General features: G+C 36.0%; 1 protein-coding gene across 10 annotated transcripts in view; it reads right to left on the bottom strand.

Moving 5' to 3' along the window:
• The window catches only part of PIEZO2 (piezo type mechanosensitive ion channel component 2), a 375431-nt gene that overhangs the window by 97212 nt on the left and 250757 nt on the right, over positions 1 to 27462 (bottom strand). For 9 of the 10 annotated variants that reach the window (XM_036229852.1, XM_016119848.2, XM_036229845.1 and 6 more), the window contains exons 8-14: positions 16441 to 16603; positions 13713 to 13829; positions 10322 to 10360; positions 9230 to 9368; positions 6099 to 6247; positions 4053 to 4283; positions 263 to 386 (exon numbers count right to left, since the gene is read on the bottom strand). In XM_036229852.1, the coding sequence (XP_036085745.1) occupies positions 263 to 386; positions 4053 to 4283; positions 6099 to 6247; positions 9230 to 9368; positions 10322 to 10360; positions 13713 to 13829; positions 16441 to 16603 (962 nt within the window). The remainder of the gene's footprint in view (positions 1 to 262; positions 387 to 4052; positions 4284 to 6098; positions 6248 to 9229; positions 9369 to 10321; positions 10361 to 13712; positions 13830 to 16440; positions 16604 to 27462) is intronic. The other variant, XM_036229846.1, reaches the window with a different exon arrangement.

Below are 27462 nucleotides of genomic sequence, written 5' to 3'. Positions count from 1 at the left end.
CTGAGTCTCGGTTTCTTCTTTCCTTAAGTGGGAATCACTTTTGTGAGGATCAAGTGACACAACATTTTCAAACGCTCTTTGTGAACACTCACATGTACTCTAAATCTTACATTCTAAATACTGTATTTATCACTCCAAGTTAATGTTCGGCTTCCATCTAATCTGAAGTATAGTGGCTTTTCTGATTTACTTTGGGGGCTCTTTCTCTGTAATTTTGCAGAGCACAAAAATCTTCTATCACACGGTGTATGTATTTATTTACCTTTTTCTTCAATTTCCTGAGTTTCAATTTTGACCTCAGATAAAAGAGCTTCCTTTTCTCGAAGAGCTTTTTGCTCTGTAAGATGCTGCCTCAGCAATAGCCAAAAAGTAATGGTGAAAAGTATCTGAAAGTAGAGAATTAGCAAAACAAGAATTAAGCCAGCAATTGAAGTAAAAATACATTTCAACAAATACAACATTTTCTCCACACAGAGCACAATAAATAAACCTTTCTGTTTGAGACAGTCAAGCATCCACTTGGTTACAACGGAAGTCACTGGCTTTTAAATCCCCTTTCCTGAGTACACTACATATTTGTTGAGTTCCAGGAGTACATTCAGCACTGTGCAAGGCCCTGGGGAAGATGCACGGAACAGTCCAAATTACTATCATCTGGGCTAAAAATCAGCTTTGGCAATTGGTCTCCCTCCAGGTGCCAGTCCTTGATTTCCTGTCCTGACTGTGGCAACAGCACAATTGTAACAGGAAGACATGCTTCTTCTAGAACACTGATTGACTCTGCAGTGTTCCTAATTTTGAAGAATTTGGCAGATAAAAACAAAAGATTTCATCCTAGGAAATATCTTTAATATTCCCAATCGCCTCTGAAAGCTGAAGGAAGAATTGTTCTAAGTGCCTTGTGTATTAATATTTGTATTTTAACATTTTCTTGAGGGCTGGGGGGAAATTATGATTTTAGGGAGGGCTATTCTTCAGGGAATGGAGAGCACATACATGATAGTTTTTTTCGTGTGTGCTAGTTTTATTGAGATATAATTCACATGCCATACAGATCACCCATTTAAATAAAGTGTACAATTCAGTGACTTTTAGTATGTTCGCAGAGTTGTGCAACTGTTATTGCCATCAATTTTAGAATATTTTTATCACCCCAAAAAGAAGCTCCATAGCAGTCACTCCTTTTTCTCTCCATCTCAGCCCTAGCCAACCATTAGTTTACATTTTGTCATCTATAGATTACCCGATCTGGACATTTTCTACAGATAGAATTACACAATATGTGTTCTTTTCTAAGTGGCTTTTCTTCTTCATAATATTTTCAAGGTTTATCCATGTTATATAGTGTGTGCTGATATTTCATTATTTTTTATTACCAAATAATATTCAATTATATGGATATATAACATTTAATTTATCCATTTATCAGTTGATGGAGATTTTAGTTGTTACTATTTGTTGTGGCCATTATGAATAACATTGCTATGAGGCTTCATGTACAGATTTAGTGTGCACAGTAGAACTGCTGGGTCTTATAGTAACTCTATGTTTAACATTTTGAGGAACTGCCAGACTGTTTTCCAAACCGGCTACACTATTTAACATTTCTACCAGCAGTGTAAGAGGGTTTCAATTTCTCTACTTCCTCATTAACAATTGTTATTGTCTGTTTTTTGTTGATTCTAGTCATCCTAGTGGGTGTAAAGTGGTATGTCACTGTGGTTCATAGTAGGATTTAATAAATATTTGCCCACACTCATATGTGGGATATAAAACCAAAAGAAACAAACAAGACAAACACTCATAGATATAGCCAATAGTTTAGTGGTTACCAGAGGGAAAGTGGGGAGGAGGGAAGTAGATAAAGGTAAAGGGGATCAAATACACGGTAATGGAAGATTTGACTTTGGATGATGAACACACAAAGCAATATACAGATAATGTATTATTGAATTGTACATTTGAAATTAATATAATTTTAATAAAAAATTAATAAATTAAATAAAAAATTGAAACATTTTAGAACTAAAAAAATAAATAAAATAAAAAATATTTGCCAAAGAAATGAAAAAATTAATAGGGAAGTGAATGAGTCATTTTCACTGTAAATAACTTTCTACTTAACTATCTATAAATATCCACTTATCATTTAACTTCGACATAAATCAGTACCAATAAGTCCTGGTAAACATGCTTAGGATGTAGTGAAATTAAGAACCAGCATGCCTACATTTCTGAAAACCTGGCATTAAACCTCTGGAAGTCACAACAAATTGAACTATAGCTGCAAGTTGGGAGAGCAATCTGTTTCTCTAATGTGCATGTAGTGAGCCTAGGAATAATTGGAAGCAGATGGGACATGTTTACTAGAAAAGGTGAATTAAAAGCCAGTTTTTGAAGGTGGCAGTTGATGTGGTTTGATGGATTGAGGAATGAGGTGCTCTAGGAGCTAAAGAATGCCACAAAGTAGCTGAGTCTGGCTCCACCAGAGGTGTTCAGACCTTTGAGGACTGTCTCTTATTTTCTATCATGGTGACCCATCTGGTACTCTTCTAACAGTGTGTGTTTAATGTACTTTTTCCTTTTTTTTTGGGGGGGTGAGTTCCTGAGTACATTAAAATTAAAATATAAGTGCAGACTTTAGTTTCACCAGAAAAACATTTTTATTACAAGTCATATATTTATTTCCCCCAAAATATCCTTTCCCCTGCAAGAACAGTTAATTTTAGATTAGACAGGAGGTAATTCAACTAGTTAGCTGGTATGCATTTTTAGATGTCTTACAAATATTTTGAACCAAGTTGTAATGGAGTTATACAGTCAAAAGATAAGGTTTTGAATTTCTCTTATAAAAATAGACTAACTTATTACTTTGTGTGTGCATGTTTGCGTATGTGTGCTTAAATGGCAACATGAGGAGGAACAGAATAAAAGAAAGGAATGTCAGATAATGGTGATTTACCAGCGGGGCTGTAGGCATGGAATCAGGTTTGGGGAGAAGGTAGGGATAGGGTAGGCATCGGAGTTTCATACGGATGAATGAATAAGTGAATGAATGAAGTTGCCATGGTTCGTAAACACAGGTGATTACAATAGAATTCCTGTCATTAGCATTCACCTGTTAGGATTTTTTTCCTTTACCCCAATAGCTTTTGCAAGAATAAAATCTGTTTCGAACAAATCCTCAGTGTAGTCTACTCACCACCCTACTTATGCCTGATTGCCTTTATTATGGAGTATCTGGTAACCCACAGGTGGATGTCATCTAACATAAATGAATGACTCTTTTAGAGATTAATTCTCTTCCTAAAGGAGCAAGATTTTCAAGGCTCGTTCAGTAATTACACGTGATTGCTTTTACTGTCTCAACACAAAGTCAGCTACACAAAGGAAACAGGTGTTTTGAGTCTGCCACTCTGCTCACAAAATAGATAGAAAACAGACAGTTGGAGCACTTATAATCTTCTGAAGTAAAAACTATTAAAATGAACCATGAAAATAAAAAGGCAGTAAAAGATTACGAACTTTCTAGCTATAGATAATGACATACATAATCAATAGAAGTCAAAAAAATAAAAACGAGTATGATGTTAATTTTTGTTGCTAAAAATCTTTCATAGGGCATAATTGAAGAAAATATTTTCATTAATAATCAGTGATTATCTGTAACAGCAATGTGTTCAGCCTGTTCTCCAACTGATAACTAAAAAAGTCCTTTAACCCTTTGATATATTTCACATTTTATTTTCCTATTTTCCCATCTAACTTCTACTATACTGTATATTAAAAATAACTTAGACTATATTTTTTCTTTAAGTGGAAAATATTTTCATTATTAAATAAAACCTGAAAGCATGGTGAAGTTTTTGTTTATGTTTAACTTATAGAGACCTCTAAGCAATATAAATTATTTCTTATAGTTTCACATGTATTTATTTTTGCAAAGCAGTGAATATTTGGAATCCATTTTTGTACATTTTTGCTTAAATATGATTACTAATTATTGTGGTTTTGTTTCAATGGCTTGTTTTCTTGTTTTCCTATTCACTTACTTTTGAGGCAAGTTCTCCTGGCTCTTTCTTTTCTAAAAATCCTGGGACCTTTTTAATTTCTGGAAGTTCAAAACTCCATATATACTGTAATATCAGCAATAGATTTGCATAGACGACCATGAAAGGAGAGCTAATCATGGCATATTTTCTCCTGTTGCGTATCATCCAAAGAGTGCATGACCAAATCAACAGCACAAAAGTCAACCAGCTGTGATAGGTGATGCTCCAAGCCTCAAGGAGGAAGAGAAAGAAAAAACAATGGTCAATACAACATAGAGCCCCTGCTTGTAAGTTAAAAGTTATCTAAAAAAAATCAATAATATTTAAACGAGAGAGGAGAGGGTTGTGATAAAATCATGGAGAGAGATGCCAACCTGTGACCCAAGAAAATAAGCTTTACATATATCATAATTCCGGCAGATTCCCCTCACCCCCCCCACTTCCCACACACTATTCTTGTCTGAGAAGGTGAGAGTAGAATAGGGAGAAAAACAAATTATGAGTATTTTTTAAATGTCTTTCGTCTTTAGTGCTTAAGTTGCCTGTGCCTTTCGGCTGTGGTAGCTGAGAAATATACTCTGCATTACGTTGCTTCTTGTGTTCACGTATGTTCAAGATCTTGATTTCCTGAGAGTTAAGTATATCTGTACTTTGTATTTTTGAATAAATATGTATATTGTTCTAACATACTTGGCTTCTTGGGAATTCTTTTTCTTGTCTATGATTAAAAGTCTGCTGCAGTGGGAAGCTTCCATGGAAGGCAGGCACTTTTAAAACACTAATATTGTGGCTCCACTAAAACAACAGAAATAGCACCAGATAAAGACATGTCTTTAATGAAGAATCTGCTCTCTTATGTTGTTTATACAATAGATTTTTTTTTTCTACTAAGTAACGGGCTGTGTATTCAAAAAAAATTAAAACTCTATTTCTTCACAAAAAGAGACCAAACTTAACTGGCTTATTTTTAGAAAGAGATGGGTGAAAAAGTATATACCCTTTTGAGTTCTGAATTAGAATTGTAAATTGGATTTATCGTGTTTGATGTTTTAAAATCAGAATTTTGCTGTAGGATAAATTAGAGGTTGACATATAAAAATATCAAAAAATACCTGAAGAGCACAGAATTAATATTATTTAGAAGACAGAGTTTGCAATTGTCAAAAGAGCCATCTTTAAATCTGAGGAGCTATTTCCCAACTCTCCCTCAGATATTTCAGTGGTCCTTACCAGAAGCTGAAGTTGAGTTACACACAGGTTCTTTTGGGAGACACTGGAGAAATTATGCTTAGGTATTTTTTTCCTAAAGTTATAGAATATATTCACTTTTTATCATCAAAGATGTCCATGGGACCTCACCACTGACCACATAATTTGGAAGAGTTTTATATTAAACAAGTATTGAGTTTCTCAAAAATAAATCAGATTTCCCATGAAAGTTGGTTTTTAGGAAGGGTAGAAATTAGACTTTCTTTTCTTTTCTACACATAAGCCAAAGGACTGTTTTTGTAGCTGTGATGCTAGAGATGGAAGATGTGCCCAGAGGTGAGTAGTTTGAAACATGTGTAAACCGAGTGCTCACAATTAGAAAAGCTCTTGGGAACTCTGGTTGCTTGGTGCTCATATTGGTAAAACATTATTGCAGCTAAGATGCACTAAAGTCTCACTCAAATCTAAGTTAAGATGTGACTATATAACTCTCACTATCTGAAATAAAAGTAACCTATGATAATCTTGAACACCTTCACTATCAGAAAAACTATCTGATATGTCCATTTATATTGGCAAAATAGGGGACAGTCTGACTTGATAGGCTAATTTGGTAAAACTATATTAATATTTAAAAGGAGGCTGAGTAGAAGACATGATTTTAAAATCTACAATATAAAAATCCCATGAAAAATTAATATAACCAAATATTCTCTGCCAAGACATTGGGAAGATTAAGATAGTTGTGCTGGCCATGAGATGGAGGATGTAGCTTCCCGCCAGTAGGACTGTGTGTCCCATTCCTTCAGCACACTCGCCATTGCCTTTCACACCTACCATCATCGCAATCAGGGCACAGATGTAACTTTGTTTCATAATAAACTGGAACACAGAGACCATGGCGTGGACTTTCACACTTCTTTTTTCCTCATGGCTCCTTTCCTCTTCATATTCTTCTTTCTCATCCTCTTCTTCCTCTTTCTTTTCTAGATGAACACATATTTTATATAATTATTCATGCAAATATGTGAATTTTGTATAAATGTCCCAAGTGGTGCAGCTCATGTATGGTTTTAGCATATTCTTTTATTTAAGACTTCAGAAATTATTTCTAATTAGCATAGGCTTTAGAATTCAAACAGAATCATTAAGTTCTGCTTGGTAAGTATAAGGCCTGACACTCGCAAATCACGCAAAGAAAATTTTTATTTGAGAGAGGATGAAGTGAAGCTTCTGAGATGGTTCCCAATGATCCCCACCTCCTGCTATTCATGCCTCTGTGTCACCTTGACTCTTTGAATGTGGGTGGGACCTTTGATGGGCTTCTAACAAAGAGCATATGAGAAGGGATAGAACTCTACTTCCAAAATTGAATTTAAAAAGACTGGCTTTCACCTTGAGTACTTTCTCTCATTCTCTTACATGTTCTGAGAGAAGCCAGCTGCCATGTTGTAAATGCCCCATGGAAGTTCCCAGGTGGCAAGGAACTGATGTCTCTGGCCAGCAGGAAGCAAAAGCTTAAGGCTGGCCAATAGCCATGTGAATGAGCATGGAAGCAGATTGTCCCCAGGCAAACTGTCAGATAAGACATCAGTCTCAGCCAGCCCCTGGACTGCAGCCTCATGAGAAACCCTGAGCCTGAGACTACCAGCCTAGTCACACCTCATTCCTGACCTGCAGAAACTAAGTGTGACACTAAATGTTGTCTTAAACCATTAAGGTTTTTACTCAGTAATAGATAACTAATACAAAGAGTATAATACAGAAGCAGTACAGAAAACCAACCAACCAACCAACCAACCAACCACTTGGCCAGAGTGAACTGGGTGGCCCAGTTTCCTTTTAGGTCATGCTGAGGCAGAAAAGTCATGCTAAGGATGGAAAGATAAGGCAAAAGCAAGAGAGAGAGAAAGTGTGGAGGACAGCACTGAAGAGGAGACCAGCAATAGGAAAGCACTGGCACAGGTGTGAAGGATTTCTCCTTGAGATTCCCCTACAGTTGTCAGGAAAGCTATTTTGTCAGGTGAAGTAACGAGCGGCACACTAAGTAAAATGTCCTTTCTGTCTTTCTTATATTAAATAGGCTACATAAAAATGGGTTACATCCCATTTAGGGAGTTGCTTAACACCATGAGAAGAAGCATAAATCACTTAAAAATGCAGTCACCATGTAGGCTCAGAAGTGAGCTTGTGAGGAGGCTGAGGCATTTCCTCCTGCAGGAGCCCACTGCCTCCCATCCTTTCAGCGCTGGAGTGGGATGCATCTGCGGTTTACCTGGGGAAGTTCACGGATCAGAGACATTGAAGAGAAAACTAAATCTGGTGGATTTTACAATTACTGTCATGCTACTTCTCTGGTAGTAACATTTTTTGCATCCATAGATTCAAATAAAAAAAAAAAACAACTTTCCAGTTTTTGTTTTACTTTTGAACATGTAATTTATGATTTCAGTATGTGTGCATTTGCCTTGTCAGCAGTCAAAATTCTGTTCATTTCTCTTTATGCTAAGTAATGTGTAAACAGAAGGATATTTGGCTGTGAGCTGAACATCTCAAACTTTAGAAGTCACAGGTGCTGGTTCTTGGGCCCGCCCTTTGTGATTCTGATGCCAAAGCTCTGAAGATCACACTTTGGAAAGAGTGTGATCTTCAGAGACATTCAATAAGTAAAAATCTTGGTTTAAGCCCGAGATGCAAACTAAAACATATGCATGCAGGAAGCAGTAGGAAGCAACTAACCAGTAGAGTGTGGTGTTCTGTAGAGATCGTGGGTGACTTTTGGGGCTGGGGTATGTGAAGGGAGGATTGGGGTAGGGCAGGGGAAGTGTACTTGATCTGACCTCTCTTAGACATATTGGATAATGTGACTAACCTTTTGTACTGCTAAGTAAATGCATTGTCAGAGGCAATTACTGGACTATACTGATAAAAAAAAAAACAATTAAGAATAGTGCTTTAGAATAAGCCTGATAAAGAATGTTAAAAAGAAAAAAAAGAACATGAGAGTAAGCTCAATGTACCAATAATACAGATTGGACAGTTGCTGACCATTTATTAAGTGTAGGATAATATCTAACCACTATAACTTTAATTCAGTATAAATATAGAGAAAATCCACTATAGTTTTGTAGCCCCTTTGCTGTTACCTGCATGTATTCTGTTTTTTTTTTTTTCCTCAATAGCAAACTTAGCTAATTCAGTCTTTACGAATTGGTAATTAACATAGTCTATGAAGGGATAGTGACACCAGCAGTTGAGTCAACTTCTGCCTTGCAGAAACGAGGGACTAGAGCTGCCAGATATTCATATTCTTAAAAGGGTTCCAGAAATTTCCATTTCTAGGTCAGAGCTGCAGCTTTTAAAATGTTGGTTACTGTTTAATTTTTTTTAAAGAAAATACTGTATAGGCCAAAAAAACCAAGTCTGAGGATAAAATCTCTACCCCAGGCTACCAATTTGTCAGCTCTAGTAACAGTCTGTCTTCCTTCAATATAATAAACTCAGAAAAAAGGGGGGAAAAAAGGCTGTGTATAAGTTTGACTCTCACTTTTTTTAACATATAAAAAGTAGTTTTTGAAACATTCATCCATTCACCTGCAAAACTATTGACCATAATCACATTATCAAATTATAATTAAACACTATAAATAATTTGACATGTTTAAAATAATTTTTTACCTTTTATCTTTCCACATTTGCCCTGATTATGCCTCTTAGTTTGTAGACAAGGATAGAACACACATAGCACTATGTTGGGGCAGAATATAGGCAGAACTTAAGGAAATGAGCTTAATTGTAGTGACTATGGGAGACAATACCTCTTTTAGGAAAACAAAAGAAAAAGGGAAAAACAAACCAGATCCAATAAACAATAAACAAAAGACAGATAGACAGACACCAAGCTGAGTTTATGCCTAAAAGAAACCAAAATTCTGAGTGTGACATGCCCTGCAGAGCTGGCTCCTTACCTGTTGAGTCCTCTGAGGGCTCCCACCTGTACTGCGGGGTAGAGTACAGCTCAGCTTTGGCAGGGCCATTCTCTATGGGAAGACTGGGGTGGATGGTGTGGTAATCCACAGGATTGCCATTCACGGTAACCAGCAGGCCCTGCCGGGGGAGTGAGGGAGACAGGCAGATCTGTGACAGCAGTTACTGTTTTCAGTATAGGCATACCACCTCCTTACCTTACACCAAAGTTTAACTCAACAGTGAAGAATTGATTGAAAGCTGAACAATTTAGTCAATGTTTCCTTTAGTGAGATAAATCCTTTCTATATATCCTCTTCAAACCGATTCTCCACGGAGTCATTGCAGTAAAATGTAAATCTAATCTTGTCTCACCTCTGCTCAACACCATACAATGTACCCTGTTCTCAGTATAAAGTGTAAACTCCGCAAAGGGCTGGCTGAGGCCTAATGATCTGGTCTGACCTCCTCTTGAGCCTTTGCTGTCCTCCTCCCAGCCATCCCACCAGCTGTAAGGAGCTCCAAACCTTCCCTGAGTCCTGGTTGGGAGCATTGCTGCCCTGGCCCCTCCTTGTCCTGCCCCACAGCCTGCTGGACTCCACATAGGACTAATGCAGCAGGTCTCAGTTTAGATGGCACCCCTTCTAGGGGGCTCTGCCTGATGCAGCCAGCTAACAATTCCCTTACTGCAGCACATCATACAATAAGCGCTTTCTTCTTTTCCCCACCTTGTCTCTTTGGCTTTACAATTTTTTAGGTATACATATAAGCATACGCATACATATACACATATGTTTGTGTGTCTGTGGACACACAAGACTTCCTATTTAAAGTATGTAATAGGCATATCTGCAAAGCAAAATGCTTTTTAAAAATCCTCCAGCATGGCTTTTTAAAAGTTTAAATACAAAATGAGTTCATATGAGTTGGTGTTTTAACAGTAATAAACCAGATATAATCTATGCAAAACAATTATTCCAAGACTTATAGAAAATTTATAGATAATTAAAGTATACTCAAAGGAGCTAATCTGATTTATGTCACTTTTACATCACTTACACATGCATAAATAGTAATTCTAAGGATATACTAACATCAGATGGTTTGTAGTCATCTTGAGTCATAGATAAAAGCTGCAAAAAATAATGCAGGACAGCATGTTAATATGTAAGCGGAAAGCACTGTAATGTTTATATATATCTATAAAGTTTTAGTACGCACATTTCTATTCTCTTAAACTAACTCAATGCTAGTATGTTAAAACTGCCATGCAAAATATAATAAAATAAACAGACTGTTGCTGTTTATTATAATTATTTTCCAGCTTCTGATGTTAACTTTTTTTTTTTTTGAGGTTTTTACATCTCATGTTTTACAATGCAGTGTAGAAAGATTCTGGATGAGTAAAAAAAGTATGCTTTAAAAAATGTTGATGGTGGGGAGGAGGAACAAATGATTATTTAAAAAAGGTAGGAAAGAGAACCCATAAGCATCTGGACCATAGGTGTGGTTTTAGGCAGATTAATTGTAGGAAACAGTCCTTTCAAATGTAAATTGAAGATCTCAAATTGATTTCTTTTAAATGACCTTTTAATTATAATAGCGAATAAGCAGTCATAAACCATATGACTACAAAAGGTGATTGTTTTTCAAGTGTTTTGTTCTAATAGATTAAGCAGCTTGATTTTATACTCCTAGAACCCTTTGAGATCTCTGCAGAATGTGTTCTGAAAGAGTTTAGTTTTAAAGACCTAAGAAAATTAGAATATTGGAAAACTTGTATATACTACTGAGAGCTTAAAAACTTCTTGAGTACTTTTCCGATGAAATTAATGAGAAAAATTATTCTAATTTTCACTCACTAGAAGAAAAATTGATTTGTTGTGTGGTTCGTGGTTACTTAAGATTTTCATGCTGTCTATAACAAAATAACTATTATATGCCTATACTTTTTATCTGTATTAGTGTCAGGTGGGTTGGGTTCCCTCTAAATAATAACTATTTGCTATGCCAATGGTTGGCCAGCATTTTTCGTTAGAACTCATTTACATTCTTAAAAATCACTGAGGGTCTCAAAGTGTATTTATTTATGTGGGTCCTATGAACATCTACCTTACTAGAAATTAAAATTGAAGTATTTTTTTAAAAATCAGCTATTAGTTCATCAAAAATTAAAAAGCTGTTACGTTAACATAATTTTACTCCCCCCCCCAAAAAAAATCCAAATAGTGAAGAATAGCATTGTTTTATGCTTTTGTATATTTTTTAAAATATCTGGCTTCAAGGAAGGCAGCTGGATTCTAATATCTGTTTTTATGTTCAATCTGCTGTGATATGTTGTTTTGATTGAAGTATGTGAAGAAAATTTGGCTTTATTGAGCTATGTGGTTGGAAAAGGAAGGAGTATTTCAAGTCTATCCAGATAATTGTGGATAGTTTCTTCGATACTACACCAAACTCAGAAGGTTAGTTGCACTGTGGCATCTGAAACCAAAGCAATGAAGTTGTCACAGTCTCTTACATTAAAATCCACTGATACACAGGCATATCTTGGAGAAACTGTGGGTTTGGTTTCAGACTACAGCAATAAAGTGAGTATTGGCATAAAACAAGTGATCTTTTCACTGGTGGAGGGTCTTACCTTCAATTCATAAAAAAACACAACATCTGTGATGAGCAATAGAGCGAAGTGCAACCAAGGTGTGCCTGTATTCTGTACCTTGAATGGATCTTTTACCCACACATCATGATATCACATGTTGGTGATTTGCTTCGGTGAAGTATAAAACTGCACCAAATATTGACACATTTCGCTACACAATATTTAAAAAGCACATTTGTTGATATCACCACTAATCTCACCAGAAAAGTACTCAAGAAGTTTTTAAGCTCTCAGTAGTATATACAAGTTTTCCAATATTCTAATTTTCACTCAGAAGTTTAGATTTTATCACGGCAACAAACATTGTCAGTGGATAGGCTCGCTTCATTTACTTTTTTTGGAAATTGACAAATATCCACATCTGAGTAATCACAATCTACTTATTATCTGTTCTTTCAAGTATGTCTGGTGTTTGGTGGAAAATGGCTAGTTCAGCTCATACTTCCGACAATCCATCAAGTGCTTTTCATCGACAGTGTTGTCATACTTTAGTATGTGGCACTTTGTGTTGATTTCTCATTTTGTCACACAGAATGTTAAAGAGATGTGTGCTCTACAGTTGAGAGTTAAGAAAATTAATAAGTATTTCTGGTTTATCAAGGATATTCTTAAGTGGAATTGGCCTTTCTGCTTTGTTTTCAGCAAGTGTGTTTCCATGAAGAGTTGACCACAGCTGTGGGGATTTGTGCCACTGCTTTGAGTTTGTGCTTTTGTACCATCAGAGCAAATGTTAGCATAGTGAAAAGGCAAATATTTTACCTATTATTAAAAAACTCATTTTGAGCTTGTGGATTGCTGTCAAGGGCCTCAGGAATCCCTAGACCTCACTTTGAAAACTGCTGTGCTATGCTCTGTAGATGTCATCATTTATAACACGTGCAGGATCACTTGAAACATGATGTGATGTGAGAGAGAAAAGGGCCCTTGGAAATTCTCAGAAATCTTAGAGTACAGCATTTGCTCCACATTGCTGTTAGCTCTCTAACACAGTTCATTAATTGTTCCACTCTTTCTTCGTACAGGACAATAAAACCACTGGCTTAGAATAAAACCACGTGTCAGAGAAACTCACTTACCAACAAATAAATCAGACAATCTATTCTTCAGTTCTTTAACATGCTAGGAAGGAAAATGTTGACCCTATCCAAGAAACAAAACTGTATTTGTCTTTACAGTGTTGCAAACGGGCCATTTTAAGACATCAGTATTGCATTGAGTGGAGTTCAAAATGGTCAATAAATGATCAAAATGCTATATGAATTACCCAATTGCGACTCACTTTTCCTTGTCAATCCATATTGTTGCCTCAGAGTAGTAAAAGACACTTAATTGTATTCATATAGATTGTTTTGATCTTCTCTAAGTGGTTTCTTGAGTTATAACTATGGCTATCTGCCCTATGGAGTGAAGTTATTTTCTGCAATGTATTTCAACACTGAGACTTTCACCGCTCAATGATAGCAGATGGCTTAATTATTTATTTTTTTGTTTTAAATACAAAATTATTTAAAAAAAACTAAGAACATTCTTTCCCTTTAGGATTAAAAATCATCATTAGCAAGCACTGGAATATGTAATACATATAGCCCTTAAATACAAAATGGTGTCCTGTAGAGTATGCTAAAGCCACGCTATTTCCTTTGGCAGGCTCAGTGCTCCTCTTGAACAGTATTCTTTGGTACTGAGACATCACCATCAAACCATTTTTATAAACCATAAGCAAACTGGGTTTCCACATAATATGATATGACTCATATTCAGCAATATAATATGAAAACAGTGAAATAAAGCAGGAAATGAAAATTCCTTTCTTCGTGCCTTACTTTTCTCTCATCGGTTGGGTAATGGGACGCGTACCACAGGCTCCGCCTCCTCTTAGCCATTAATCGGACCGGGCCGCAAGCAAGGGCTCGGTCCTCCTCCTTGGCCTCATCCTGCACCTAGAGACACAGAATAGCCTTCAGGACCAGCTCAGCTTCCCAGAGCAGTTCGCTCATAAGCCTGAGTGACCAATGAAGCTTTTCATCTTTGCCTCAATATGATTATTTTTAAAGTTAATGTATAAAATATATGAGACTTTATCAAGACACTTTAAAAATGACAAAAATGCTCTCCTTTAAATGCTAAGCTCATGACTGCTACTAAGCCCCATAAATTACAGGAATATGCTCTAAGGTTAAATATCCACACCCTCTCAATATGTATTCTAAACTGCACTAGAAAGCAGCTATGTATAAATGGTTCTCACAGAAAGAACTTTCAAAAAAGAGCACCATTAACTATGTAACCCAGCCACAGGCAATCTTTAATGAAGAATAAATTTATTAAAGGCAGAATCATCTAGAGATTACACACAATATTAAGCAAAAGCATATTTAAAGCACAGAAATGTGGCCTTGCCTAATGAGACACTGACCGAAATTAGACAGTTGGTCTGGGAGAGATGTTTAAGAGAGGGTATAAGAAACAGAATGCAGTTGGGTGATTTAGTTTGGTTTTCCAAAAAAGATGGCCCAATAAAAAGGGTGTTAACACACCACTGATACTGCAGCAGAGGGAGGGGACATAGTCTTATTGGCCAATTTCTGGATTCCATTGTGCCAGCATATAGCACCCATGGGAACACTCAGATGCCCAAGTGGGAACTCACACTTGCCAGGTGGGAACCCATATATTATAACATTTCACTCCAGACACCTGCTACTCTTTCTTTTTCAAACATGTACTGTAGACTTTACCTCAGAACTCACATTGTAGGCTGGCATTTTTCATGAAATGTACCAGGTCATCTGGAACCATGATATCATCAGCCACCTGCCTTCCATCATTGCCTCAATGAGAAAGTCCTGCATCCTAACCATTTAAAATACAAGCCACCTGAAATGTCAACACTAGTACTCATTATATTCTGCTCTCCACATGCCTCCAGACACTGCAATTTGTAATACCACTGTTAACTGTGCGGGCTGTACTTAAATTATCTTCCTAGCTGTCTGCCTTCCTTCATCCCCAGACAACCCACAGCTAAGGAAGCCAAATATTTCATAGGCCTAAGGAGCTATAGCAGCCTTCACCTTTATGATGGCATGACAGCGATGGTACACAAACTCCTGCCATTCTGTGAGAGTACCTGAGGTATCACAGAGAAAGCTGAGGGCACCAAGACCTCTTATAAACTTGAATGCCTTAAAGTAATTTCCATCATTTGCAAAACATTGTTCAAAAATAGTTCCCATAGCCGTAGGTGTTTTTGTGGAGGAAGCAAACACAAAAAACGCTTGAAAGAATTTTACACTCGAATTTCAGAAGAGAATTGGAGGAGCATGTAGCTGCTGATTTGGAGTCCTTATGACCCATGAAACATTCTGTTACTATGCAACTGCCATCAGTGAGCCCCCAAAAAAGGTGATATGTGAGAACCCTGAGAATAAAGATGGCGTCTGCAGCCCTCATCCCCCAGGCCTGTCTGCTCAAAGGCGAAGCGGTTTCACACAGGACAGGACAGAGCCCCATTTCTGCAGGTGGCACTTTGGCTGCGGGTGGACACACAAATGCATCTCACTGAGTTTCATTGTACTATCTGACCCAGAGCCTGTTTACTTCTTTTGGACTCTTTTTCTCTTGTAGAATGCATAGTTCCTCCAAGTAGGAGCCTTGCTTATAAGTCGATGTTCTATTTCAAGATCCCAGGTTAGTGTCTAAGACAGTTGGTTTTCAATAAATATATGTTGACTAACTGAGTGGATTAGATTGTGGGTGTGAAGACAGGAAAGAGGAAAGTAAGCAATTGCGTCAAGGCCCCAAGCTAGAAGTGGTTCAAGAGGAGTTGTGACTGATAGCAGACTTCCGTCCAGCTGTGCTCAACGGAACCTGCTGCTGACCTGTGAACTCCCCTGGCAAGTAGTGAATGAAAGGTGTGACAACCCTGTTTACACTCAGGTAACAATATGCTGCCTAACGACTGAACTTCTTATAATCATTTAGGTCCTGTCATGCCTTCAGAGGTTAGAGGTCTGAGAAGATTTCAAAAACTCCAACCACCGCGATAACAGGGTATGTAGTCACTGAGACCCTAGCTTTGTTATCAAACATTAGTTTGAACCTGATTTCTACAGTTTAGTACGTGTGTGATTTCAGACCCCTTGACATCTCTAATCTCATTTTCCTCATCTCTAAGATTTCAGACCACTTTACATCTCTAAGCCTTTTCTTCAGACTTAGGTAGTGGATTGAATGAGATAATAAATGTAAACAGCCTAGCATATGGCCTGGACCTTAGTAAGTGCTCAACAAAAATGAGTCTTTCATTCTCCTCACCACCTACCATTTTTAGCAGCACATGTTGATATTACCAAAGAGAAGCTAGTCTTTGTTCTCATAGTATTTGTATTTACTCAGTACTCTTTGTAGAAGTAAAACACTATAAGCAGAACACTACAGTTATTTTGGGATATAGTGTTGCTTAGTTAGCAGTTAATAGGAATAAACAATTTCACCTGGAGCTTCCAGGTTACTTTGCAGACAAGTTCATAAAAACCTTTTTATCCTTACAAGGGGCTCTTGTAGCCAGATGCGGATCAGAGTTGCCAGGGTGTAGTACATCACCAGCAGGAGGATGGGGTTGGCGTGGTGGTACCATGAGAGGTCTGGGTTTGCTATGATCTTCCATGTGCTGGAACAATCTGTTTGAATTACTGATTTTATACCAAACAACCTGTTTAAAAACAAAAACATTAAAAAGATGTAATAAAGATCTGTATCCCTAACACAGAAAAAAAATCTTCTTTATAATACATTTATGAGCTATTCCTAGGTTAAATCATTCTATTCATTTCATGACTCTTCTGTAAATAATATATGTATATATAAAATATAATATATATCCTTAAATCATATATATGTGTATTAATGTATAAAATTGATGACATTAGCTAGATAATCTTTACATTGGTTCAAAAATCTAGCTAATACTAAATCCTTGCACACTTATTAAAAATATGTTTTAATTGTCAATCAGCCCTATTAAAACCATATTTTATTAAAATGTCAGGTAAGTAGCTACATGATACTAAATCTAGCTAAACGAGCACATATTTTGTCTTTGGTAGGATGGAGCAATAGCTATTCAGTTAGTTTTGATACTATCGGGAAAATTTTGAAATTGGACACAGTTCTATGATTCAGTCATAAAAACTAGATATTGTATACCAGAGTTTGTTAGCTATACTTCTGTTGATTTTTATTTATGAGCACTTGATTTTTTTAAAACTTTATAATTGATTATTTACTTTGAATTATAATTTTATGAGGCTTCTTAGAGTCTGAATTTTTATGTTGATTTCTACTGTATAATCAGAATGTATCTAATTATATAATGGGAGATTATGTAAGATTTGATTTATTTAGAAATTCATTTTATGTGAATTTTTTATAAGAAAAGACTCTACTAAATGATTAAAACTTTTACATGTTAAGTGAGTCTCATATCTATCTACCTTTTGCATCTTCTACAGGTGAAATTCCTTTAATTTTTGTATTAACATTCTTAATTTAGTTGTAAGACCTTGCAAGACTATATGTCCCTCACCTGTAAAATCTCTCAGGGCTATTACTGTTTTCTATCATAAGACAAGTACAGTATTAATGAAGCTTAAAGCTTTTAAACACAAATTTTAAAGTAAGCTAAATAAAAATTAAACTTTAATTTTATCAAAAAATTATACTAGAACTTGCTCTTATTATATAGGTCTTTTCTTCTATATCCAGGTAGATTTTTTATAATTAGTGTTAGAAAGAAAAAAATTCCTGATAACAAAAGAATTATGTACCACTTAGAATGATAGAACATTTTGAAAATTGTTTTATAGTCCTAGATTAAAATGTAAAATTTCGTGTAAAGTATACAGATGCTTTTAGATTTAGAATTAGATGAGCTGGATAGTCTCTGGATTAATGTAAGCAGTATGTTTAAGCTACCAAGTCCTCACTCGTCTCACCCCATACTTGACATATACATTAGAAATATCCTTGTAAATCCTTAGGTTTAAAAAACCTGTTTTGCCCCATTAGAAAGTTAGTAGTAATTTCTGCAGTGGTTTGTGAACTGTCCTAAAAGACTTTACATTTTTGAGATTTTTCTTGTTTCTTGAGGTGGGCCTGTATTGCTATAAATTTCTCCCTTAGTACTGCTTTTTCTGTGTCCCATAGATTTTGGAACACTTTGTTTTTTTCATTTTCATTTGTCTCAAGGTAGCTTTTGATTTCTTCCTTGATCTCATTGTCAATCCATTCATTATTTAGTAACATGTTATTTAGCCTCCACGTGTTTGTGTGTGTTTTAGGGGTTTTTTTCCTTGTAATTAATTTCTAGTTTCATATCATTGTGGTTGAAGAAGACACTTGATAACAAATTAGAGTTGGAGACTATAATTTCAATCTTCTTAAAATTTACTGAAACTTGTTTTGTGGCCTAACATGTGGTCTATCTTGAAAAATGTCCCATGTGCACTTGAAAAGAATGCTTATTTTACCGCTTTGGGTGAAAGGTTCTAAAAATATCAATTAAATTCATCTGATCCAATGTGTCATTTAAGACTGCTGTCTCCTTCCTGATTTTCTGTCTTGAAGATCTGTCCACTGGTGTCAATGTATTATTAACGTCCCCTACTATGTCTGTGTTAATGTCTCTCTCCCCCTTTACATCCATCAATATTTGTTTTATATATTTATATAATCCTATGTTAGATGCATAAATGATTACAAGGGTTATGTCCTTTTGTTGGATTAATCCCTCCATCATTATGAAATGTCCTTCTTTGTCTCTTATTATACCTTTTGTTTTAAAGTGTATTTTGTTTGATATAAGTATTGTTACCCCAGCTTTATACACATATATTTAAGGATGTTTATTCAGCACGGACAGCAATAGCACAAAGTTGCTAAAATTCTAAATGACCACCATGGGGAATCTCTAAATAAGTTATAGAATATTCATGTGTACTATGGACTACTAAGCAGCCACAAATATAATACAAATTTATATTCATATACTTGTCATAGAAAACATTCCAACCTATATTTTTAAATATATTTAAATTTTAGAATAATTTTAGATTTACAGAAAAGTTGCAAAGCTTGTACACAGAATTCCCCATACCCAGTTTCCTCTATTGTTAACTTCTTGCATTAGTATAGTACATTTGTAACCATTAATGAACCAATGTCAATACATTACTTAATGTCCTTTTTCTGTGTTGGAATCTCATCCAGAGTATAGCATCACAATTAGCCATCATGTCTTCTTAAGATCCTCTAGACTCAGATAACTTCTCAGATATTTCTTGTGTTTGATGACTTTGATAGTTTTGAGTACTGATCAGGTCTTCTGTAGCATATCCCTTAATTTTAATGTGTTTGTTTACTCTTAATTAACAGGAGTTATGAAATTTTTGGAGGAAAACCACAGAGATGAAGTGCCATTCTCATCAGATTGTATCAAGGGTACGTGCTATCAACATGACATTACTAATGATGTTAACTTTGATCACCTGGCTGAAGTAGTTTTTTTTAGGTCTATCTGTAAAATTACTCTTCTCCTCCTTTCCATACTTTACACTTTGGAAGAAAGTTACTATGCATAGCCTATGCTCAAGGGGTGGGAAGTTAGGCCCCACATCCTCAAGGGGTCAAAATCAACATAACTTATTTGGAAATCTTCCGTATAGAAGAATTGTCTCTTCTCCCTATTTATTTATTAAATCATTTAATTATATCTATATGGATATGGACTCATGGATATGAATTTTATACCTTGTTGCTCAAATAGTGCCAGCTTTGACTACTGGACCTCTTTTGGTTTGCTCTTGTGTTCCTCTGACAAGTCCCAACATTTTTTATTATTTTCTGGCACTAAAAGATGTCCAAAGCTCCTTTTGTATATTCTCTGACCAAAGCTTAAAGTTAGCCATTTCTCCAAGGAGTACTGGTTCCTTTTATTGGAGAATGGTATTAGACACCAAGATTCGGACACTATGGTATCACTACTTCTATGGCCTCTCAGCTGACAGAGTAAGGAACTATAAATATATGTGTGCAAACTTACCCGTGAATATGCACATATCTGTACGTATTTCTATACATAACCATCTGTACTATAGTCAGGTACATGTGAGTTCATGCTTTTGTCTCCAACTTTAATTTGTTATCAAATGATTCTACCCTTCATCCCTTGCTTAGCTGTAACCTTCCGCTCAAACAGTGAGAAAACTACCTCCCCCATCTGCTGTCCATTTAGTTATTTATTTAATCCCAGTACATAATGATCTCAGAATTGTTAACATGTACCTCCGAGGGAAATAACTTTATCAGTTAGAGCATAGTGCTTATGTACAATTCTCTGTCTTCAGTCTTACAACCTCTGCTCATTTCCAAAGTTACTTAAGTCAGTACTTTTCTCCCTAGCTCCTTCAGTGAGGTTGTATCATACATGTGTAATATAGTTAGATTCTTTTGTCATATCTGCATTCCATGATGTGATCATCTTCCAACCTCCTAAATGATTATTTTTAAATTGCATACCTTAAGGTTCACTCTTTATGCTATAAAGTTCAATTGATTTTAACAAATGTATAGTGCCATGTACCCACCACTACAGTATCACAAGGAATAATTTCATCACCTTAAAATTTTCCCCATGCTTCATCTATTCAACCTTCTACCACCCTTCCAACAAAAAGTCTGGAAACCAATGATATATTTACCATCTCTATAGTTTTGGCTACTTCAAATGTTATATAAGTGGAATCATATAGTATGTAGCCTTTTCCGTCTGCCTTTTTCACTTAGAAATATGCACTTAAGATTCATTCTCCCAACCTTACTCTGCCTTATGCATATATTTTATGTGTGTATAAATATATACGGAAAATCTTTGGAAGAATACTTATTATTTGCCTCAGTTATCTCGGTTAGAAAAGAACTGACTTATAAATAGGAAAGAGAGGATATAGACTTTATCCAGTGAGCATACACTACCACTATAATTTTAAAGAATATTAAAATATATTTTATTTTCTGCTACATTTGTTTCCCTTCTTTGTTCATGTCTTATATATTTCAAATATTTTTCTTCTATAATTGATACGAATATTTTTCATTAAAAGCTTTTACACTACATACAGAAAGACTGAGCACTTCTTTTTATGCATTTTGCCTTTGTTTTGATGTTTAAAAAAATTAAAACTGACCCATTTTCCTTACTTAAACCAACATTTGCCTCCTTTCCTTTTCTTCTTTTATTTATTTATTTATTTATTTATTTATTTATTTATTTATTTATTTATTTATTTTCCTTTGTGTTACCCTCTCCCATACAAAGCTTACAAGGATATTTTCAAAAGAAATACTCAGAGAATTGCCAAAATGTGATTGCATCAATCATTTTGAGATGAGAACATCAAAAACTGACATCATCTTCCAACAATTTCAACTGCAAGTTTTGCAAAATTATAGATATAGACAACTGCAACCTTGAACAAGACTACAGTGATATACCCCTCTCTTCTATCTGCCCTGTCAAAACTCTAAACCTATTTCCACTTAGAGAGCTAAAATTTTGAGGGGCTTCTTTATACATTGAATTGAATAAAGCATTTAAGTTACATTTGAGTATTTTAAACTTTTTTAAAAATTTAATAATAGAAAAAATAACATGGTAAAAAAAATCCTATGCAAAAAATAAAACAACAACAAAAAAACAATGAAATTTCATGGGCAGGTTATTTTGTAAAGAGATTTATAAGCAAAAGGCACAAAAAGGTCATAAAATATGTACCCCAAGGCAAGCTTTGCAATGAATAAACTTGAGAAAACTCTAAATAGCATGATAACTTTTAATTAAAGTAAAACCAATCTTGCAGTCATACATCATCACTGAACTTCAAACTTCAATGGTTTGAGACAAGATGTCAAAGTATTACTTAATAGAAATTTTCCCACCTTCATAAAAGTTTGCTAATAATGGAAAATTTTACCAAGATTTACAGTTTGAAGTTTTTAGAATTTGGATACCCTCTAACTAAATTTGGTATTGGACAATACATTCATCAAAATGAGAAATTAAGCTACTGTCCTATAGAAATTCTTATTTTAACACAATAATTGGTGATTTTGGTGCATTGTGACTACTCTCTTCAATTAAATGAATCAAGTTTTCTTTCCACCGTTTCCTAAATGATGTCAAAAATACTGTGAACTGAATGTAAAATACTCATAGAGAAAGTTCTAGGTGGATCATGGAATTACTTCAGACTGTGAGATGTTGATGCTCAAAGAGGATCCTAGATGTCATGTGGTAAACTGTAATTCTTCTTACTAGCAAATGCATACCAGTTTTATGACCATGCAGGTGACAATACTGGGTCATGTGTTCAGAGGAATTCTATCATCAGCAGTCTGAGCATCCATAAAAGTATCAAAGCTTTACAACATATTCCCTTCCCTTAATATCTAAGGCTGAAAGTTCTGTCTCATCCCTATGACTGCCAAGGAGCTGTGTTCCCTGTGTTCTGGTGGATGCTCCTTGGCGCTTTCATGAGTTCAATGGATGCTGAAATAAATGACAGAGGCCAGAGTGCACAGGTGAATTTGTTTTTCAGAATCGACAATGAGCATTCATTTTTGATCTCACTTTCCATGGTTCAGTCCAACCATCTCCTCTTTGCTTCCCCAAATGAACCCATGTTCTGGTCTGAAGCACTGTCACTGCCCCAAAATTTTAGTTCAGAGCCATCTTCTCACTGTTGCTTACACCTTCCTCTCTCACTTAACAATCCTTACTCCTGATTCAAGCTGCTTGCAATTTCCACAAAGATGTTCCACAGCACTTAGTGTCCACATTGGTCTCTTCTCTGTTTTTCACCCCTAACTTACCTCAAGAGTTGAACGCTCTCTTGCATTTTTATGGTCATTTATGATTTTCAGCCTAAGTTACTTTATATACCTTATCTTATTTGATAGATATTAATTTCAGACTTGCATGTTTATAGGACATCACCTCAGTGATCCCTGAACTTAAGAACAAGATTTAAAATGTATGCTTTTTCTGCATCACACAAAGTGGGATGCTTTGATCTCCTGGAGAAGCTGCTGAAATGCCAGGTTCCAGATCACAGATCCTAGATCCAGGTACTCTGTGTTCCTTCGTCTAAAAGAAGCTCAGGGGTGTGTGTGTGTGTGTGTGTGTGTGTGTGTGTGTGTGTGTGTGTGACTTCAGCACACTGTCTGCTCTAATGAGCCAACTTAATAACCCTGGAGAGTTGGAGGGATGAGGGAGGCATTTTCTTTAGAACTGACTTGCTGACAGCTGTTGACAGACTTGTCTGCAGGAGAAATTTCAACCCAGAATGGGAAACTGTGACTCTGCTTATCTGGGATGTCACAACACTCTAGTGGTACAGTGGTGTGAAGATGTGGCAATAATCATAAAACTGGCACTTGGTAAATGGCTGAGAGCTTGGTGAACACTATCCAGGGAAATAAACACCCTTGGATGCGTAAGGAGTAGTACAAGAATGAAATAGGGTCCTGAGCCTCTGGGATCCCTTTTTCCTGTGCTTCTTCATCTTTGGTCTTTTGAACCCACTGTGGCAACTGTAGCCTCTTTTCCCTCTGGTTGGAGTCACCTGAGGATCCTTTAAAGCACTATTACCTGGCCCTACCTGGGACCATCTGAAATCTCTTTGGGTAGGACCAAAGGTGGCTGGACATTTATTTATAAAGCTCCCCTGTGCATTCTTATGGACAATCAGAGTTGAGAATAACTTATCCGTCACTATGTTTACTACAAGAATGAGCAACTCTATATTACGAATTGCACATAAATGAAGCAAGTCGTAAAGACATCACCTCACAGAGGCTTCAAGAGTCAGTCTTACTGTTTCAGTCCATTTCTACCCTCAGATTCAGACCAGGTTCATCAGGATTCTCAGAACTCTGGAGAGACCCCTACTCTTTTCTCCTCAGCTCAGGCTAAATATGCTTTCTCGCCTCCATCTGGAACCTCAAAACTATTTTCAAAAACGTATCTGTAAGTCTTTTATTTGGAGAACTCATTAAGTTACTCTTTCCCTAAACCAAAGATCCTCTTGTAAACATATCCTCGGCCCTGCCTAATATCCCTCTCTAATCCTTGTTTTTGTTGCTTTTTCACAGAGCTCATTACCTTTCTGCACAATAGGAAAGTGGTACGAGGGTGTGATTCAGAGTATGGACTTCAGAGTTAGATTTGAATTCAAACTCTGGCTTTGCCCCTCCTATAATATGACTTGATGTAAATCACTTAATTTATCTACACCTTAGCTTTCTTTAAAATGGGTATACTAGAACCTACCTTATAAAGTTGCTGGGAATATTCAATAAATTAATTAGAACCTGATGCTAGTACGTGTTCTGTGGACCCTAACTATTATAATGATTAACACAGCCCCACTATATAAAGTAGGTGCCTTTCACACCTTTTCACAGGGTCATGGGAGTTTCTTGAGAGAATGCAACAAACAGTGACTGAGTCCTATCAGATGCCCTGTACTTTGCACCCACAGCCTGTTTTAGCACCTCATTGATTCCATGAGGCAGGTATTCAACCAATTACAGGATGAAGAACCTAAAACTCCAAGAACTTAAATACTGACAGTCTCACAGTGAGTGAACCAGGTCAAATGGGAAGCAGACCTGTTTCAATTCCAAAGTCCTTCCATCTCATGAAGCCAAGCTGCTGATAAAAGGCAGAGTGCCTGGAACAGTTGCATGAGAAAGACTTTTCCTTCTTACTTGTGCAAGAAGTACCCAGTTGCCTCTTTTCATACCTTCCTCTATTTTTTTTTTCAATTTTACAAGCACATTATCATTGACTCTCCTAGAATGAAGGCTTCACAAATGACCTTGGTCTCTTTACTAAGGAGATGGAAGACACAGGATGCGAAATAGATGTTCCAAATTTAGAATATTGAGCAAGAAGCCACTGAAGAGTGTTTATTGTCCAATATAAAACAGATCTTTCTATAAAGACAGAGAAACTTTCCAGATACCTGTTCTATATTTTTCCAGCTTTCTTTACATCATTTCATTTAAAAATGTACATAATGTTATATTGGCAATATGCCTGTGACAAAACTACATAGTAAAACTCCTAACCAAGTTCCTACATCGATCATTTATATTCCTAGTAATCCTCATTAAATCCCATTTCTGATGAGCAGTGTCTTAACAAATGCTCCATTACCAAGGTCCAATCAAAGCTTTTATATTAATTTCCTTTATGAAAAAACATTTGCTTACTCTGATACCATGATGAATGCCACTGATATAAATGAGTCATAGTAAGCTAATATCACTTTTGCTTCAATTTTCTTCCCATTTGACTATAAAAGAAAACTTACAGTTTCATAAATACTTTGTCAGACATTCCCAGTTACTGGATTACATTAATAAATTCCCACAAAATGGAATAAAATGACTCTCATCCAGACTTAATTACTCTCTGGAATCACTCCCCTCATTATATAGAAAATTTTAAAGTTCTAAGTTATACTAACTTTTTCCCCTTTGACTGATTGTTACTAGAATTTATAATGCTAAATGTTAATCATGAGTAATAAAGCTGCTGCCATGTCGGCAACCAATTTGAAGCCTAATGAGTCACTTATTTTAGGGCTTGGAGATATATTTTGAATCACGAATATTTTTGAGCTGAAAAATATCTTAGCAATTATTGATCTCTATACCTCCATTCATATTTCCACCCACTGCCCTCACCCCCTTTTCTCTGGCCCAATATGACTTGCTCAAGGTCACTTACTACATTGAAAAAATGAGCTAGATACAGAAAGAAAAATTCAAAAACTGCTGTCAATCCATGGGTAATTCCACTACTTTGGTAATGACTAGACTGAGATAATGAGCTATATGATATGATGCATATAAAGCAACACCACAGAATGTGGCACATAACAGCTGCTCAAGAAATTCTGGCAGCTACTACCATGATTCCTACTATTAAGTACGGCATGAACTTGGTTTAGGCAAGGTCATGGCTCTTTTTATAATGCCATACTGATATTGCTGGCAAATGAGAATATATAAATGTTCTTTTAAGATGGAATAGAATCACAACCTTCTCAAGATAAAATGAGTCTCTTTAAGGGTGGTGGTATTTGGCACAGATTGGGAGAGTTTGGGTGAGGTGGTAGGAAGTGTGTATAAAATTTCCGATTGTGTTATTAATATTAGGTTATTCATCAAGAAAAAACTATTTTTCATCTTGGTAATGTGATCAAAGAAAGAAAAGGACCACTGAGGATATGCACAATTATAGATTGGTTTCTACAAAACATACATTCTTCTGTTGTGCATATGTGTACTCTTACACACTCATAATCCGTGTTAGTTTCTTGTATTAAACAAAGAAATACTGAGGCAAGGGTGATGTGTACTCTTGTTTAGGATACTAATAAGAAAGGAATTAATGTTTCTGGTGGATTTGATTGTAACAGTCTTCGCTAACTTTGTTTTTATGATTTTCCAAGTTTAGAATGGAGGAAAGCCTATGAATTCAGTAATCCTCAAGGAGAAAAAGAAGTTCCTTCTAAGGGGGCAACACAGAATCTCTTGGGGTCACCTTTTCAAACTACACGACCTTGCCTGCTCTCATCCTCCACCCCCATCTTTCTGATACATTTACCTGCAAAATGCTCCAGTGCCTCTGAACTCCTGGGATGGGGTGATGCAGTGGGTACTGAGGGAGAATGGTGGGGCCAGCAAGGAAGATAGAGGACCACCAGTAGACAGTGTCAGAATCTCTTCCAAATCCAAAATAATATGGGGCAGTCAATACTAGTGAAGTCCTCAAATCTAACTGCTTGTGTGTGTGTGTGTGTGTGTGTGTGTGTGTGAGTGTGTGCATGTGTGTGTGTGTATGCACACACACAGAAAATTAGTTATGCATAATCAAAAGCAAGGATACACTGTCAAAAAGGCAAGGGAAATCAGATGTTCACAGAAAGCAAAGTTTCCTGAATTTAAATGGTTATCTTTGCTGGATGTATCTTCAAGGGATCTTTCCAGCAAGATTCTCTTTTTTCTTATGGTATCCCATCCATATGAGCATAATACTGCTTTTTACACATGAGTTTTTGCTACTTTGGCTTCCAATTCCGTTTTTCCCCTTGCATTGCATCATATGAAAAACACAGTCAATGTTTAACCATCCTTTTTCATTAGTTTCTTACTTATGCTTTAAACACATTTCCATGCCAAACCCTTAGACACATTTTTTGTGTGTGGGAAAATTGAAATCTGACAGGTTTTACACTACATTGTTTTTATAAGCTTAGAAAAACTTTGCATTCAGTCCCTTGGGCTCTACATCATGGCTTTGAAGTCTTTTTTGGCACATATATGCCTTAACTACTTGCCAATTTTCTGTAATTGGCTTTACACTACAAGTGCAGAATACTGCCTTATATAAAAGTGTTCTTTCCAAAGGACAATTTTGCACCAGGTAGAAGATATGTAGAG

This window comes from Rousettus aegyptiacus, unplaced genomic scaffold (genome assembly GCF_014176215.1).
Source record: "Rousettus aegyptiacus isolate mRouAeg1 unplaced genomic scaffold, mRouAeg1.p scaffold_m13_p_12, whole genome shotgun sequence".
In the NCBI taxonomy this organism is placed as follows: domain Eukaryota; kingdom Metazoa; phylum Chordata; class Mammalia; order Chiroptera; family Pteropodidae; genus Rousettus; species Rousettus aegyptiacus.
Note: the sequence above shows the minus strand (reverse complement) of the source record. Positions and strands in the feature narration are given on the sequence as shown.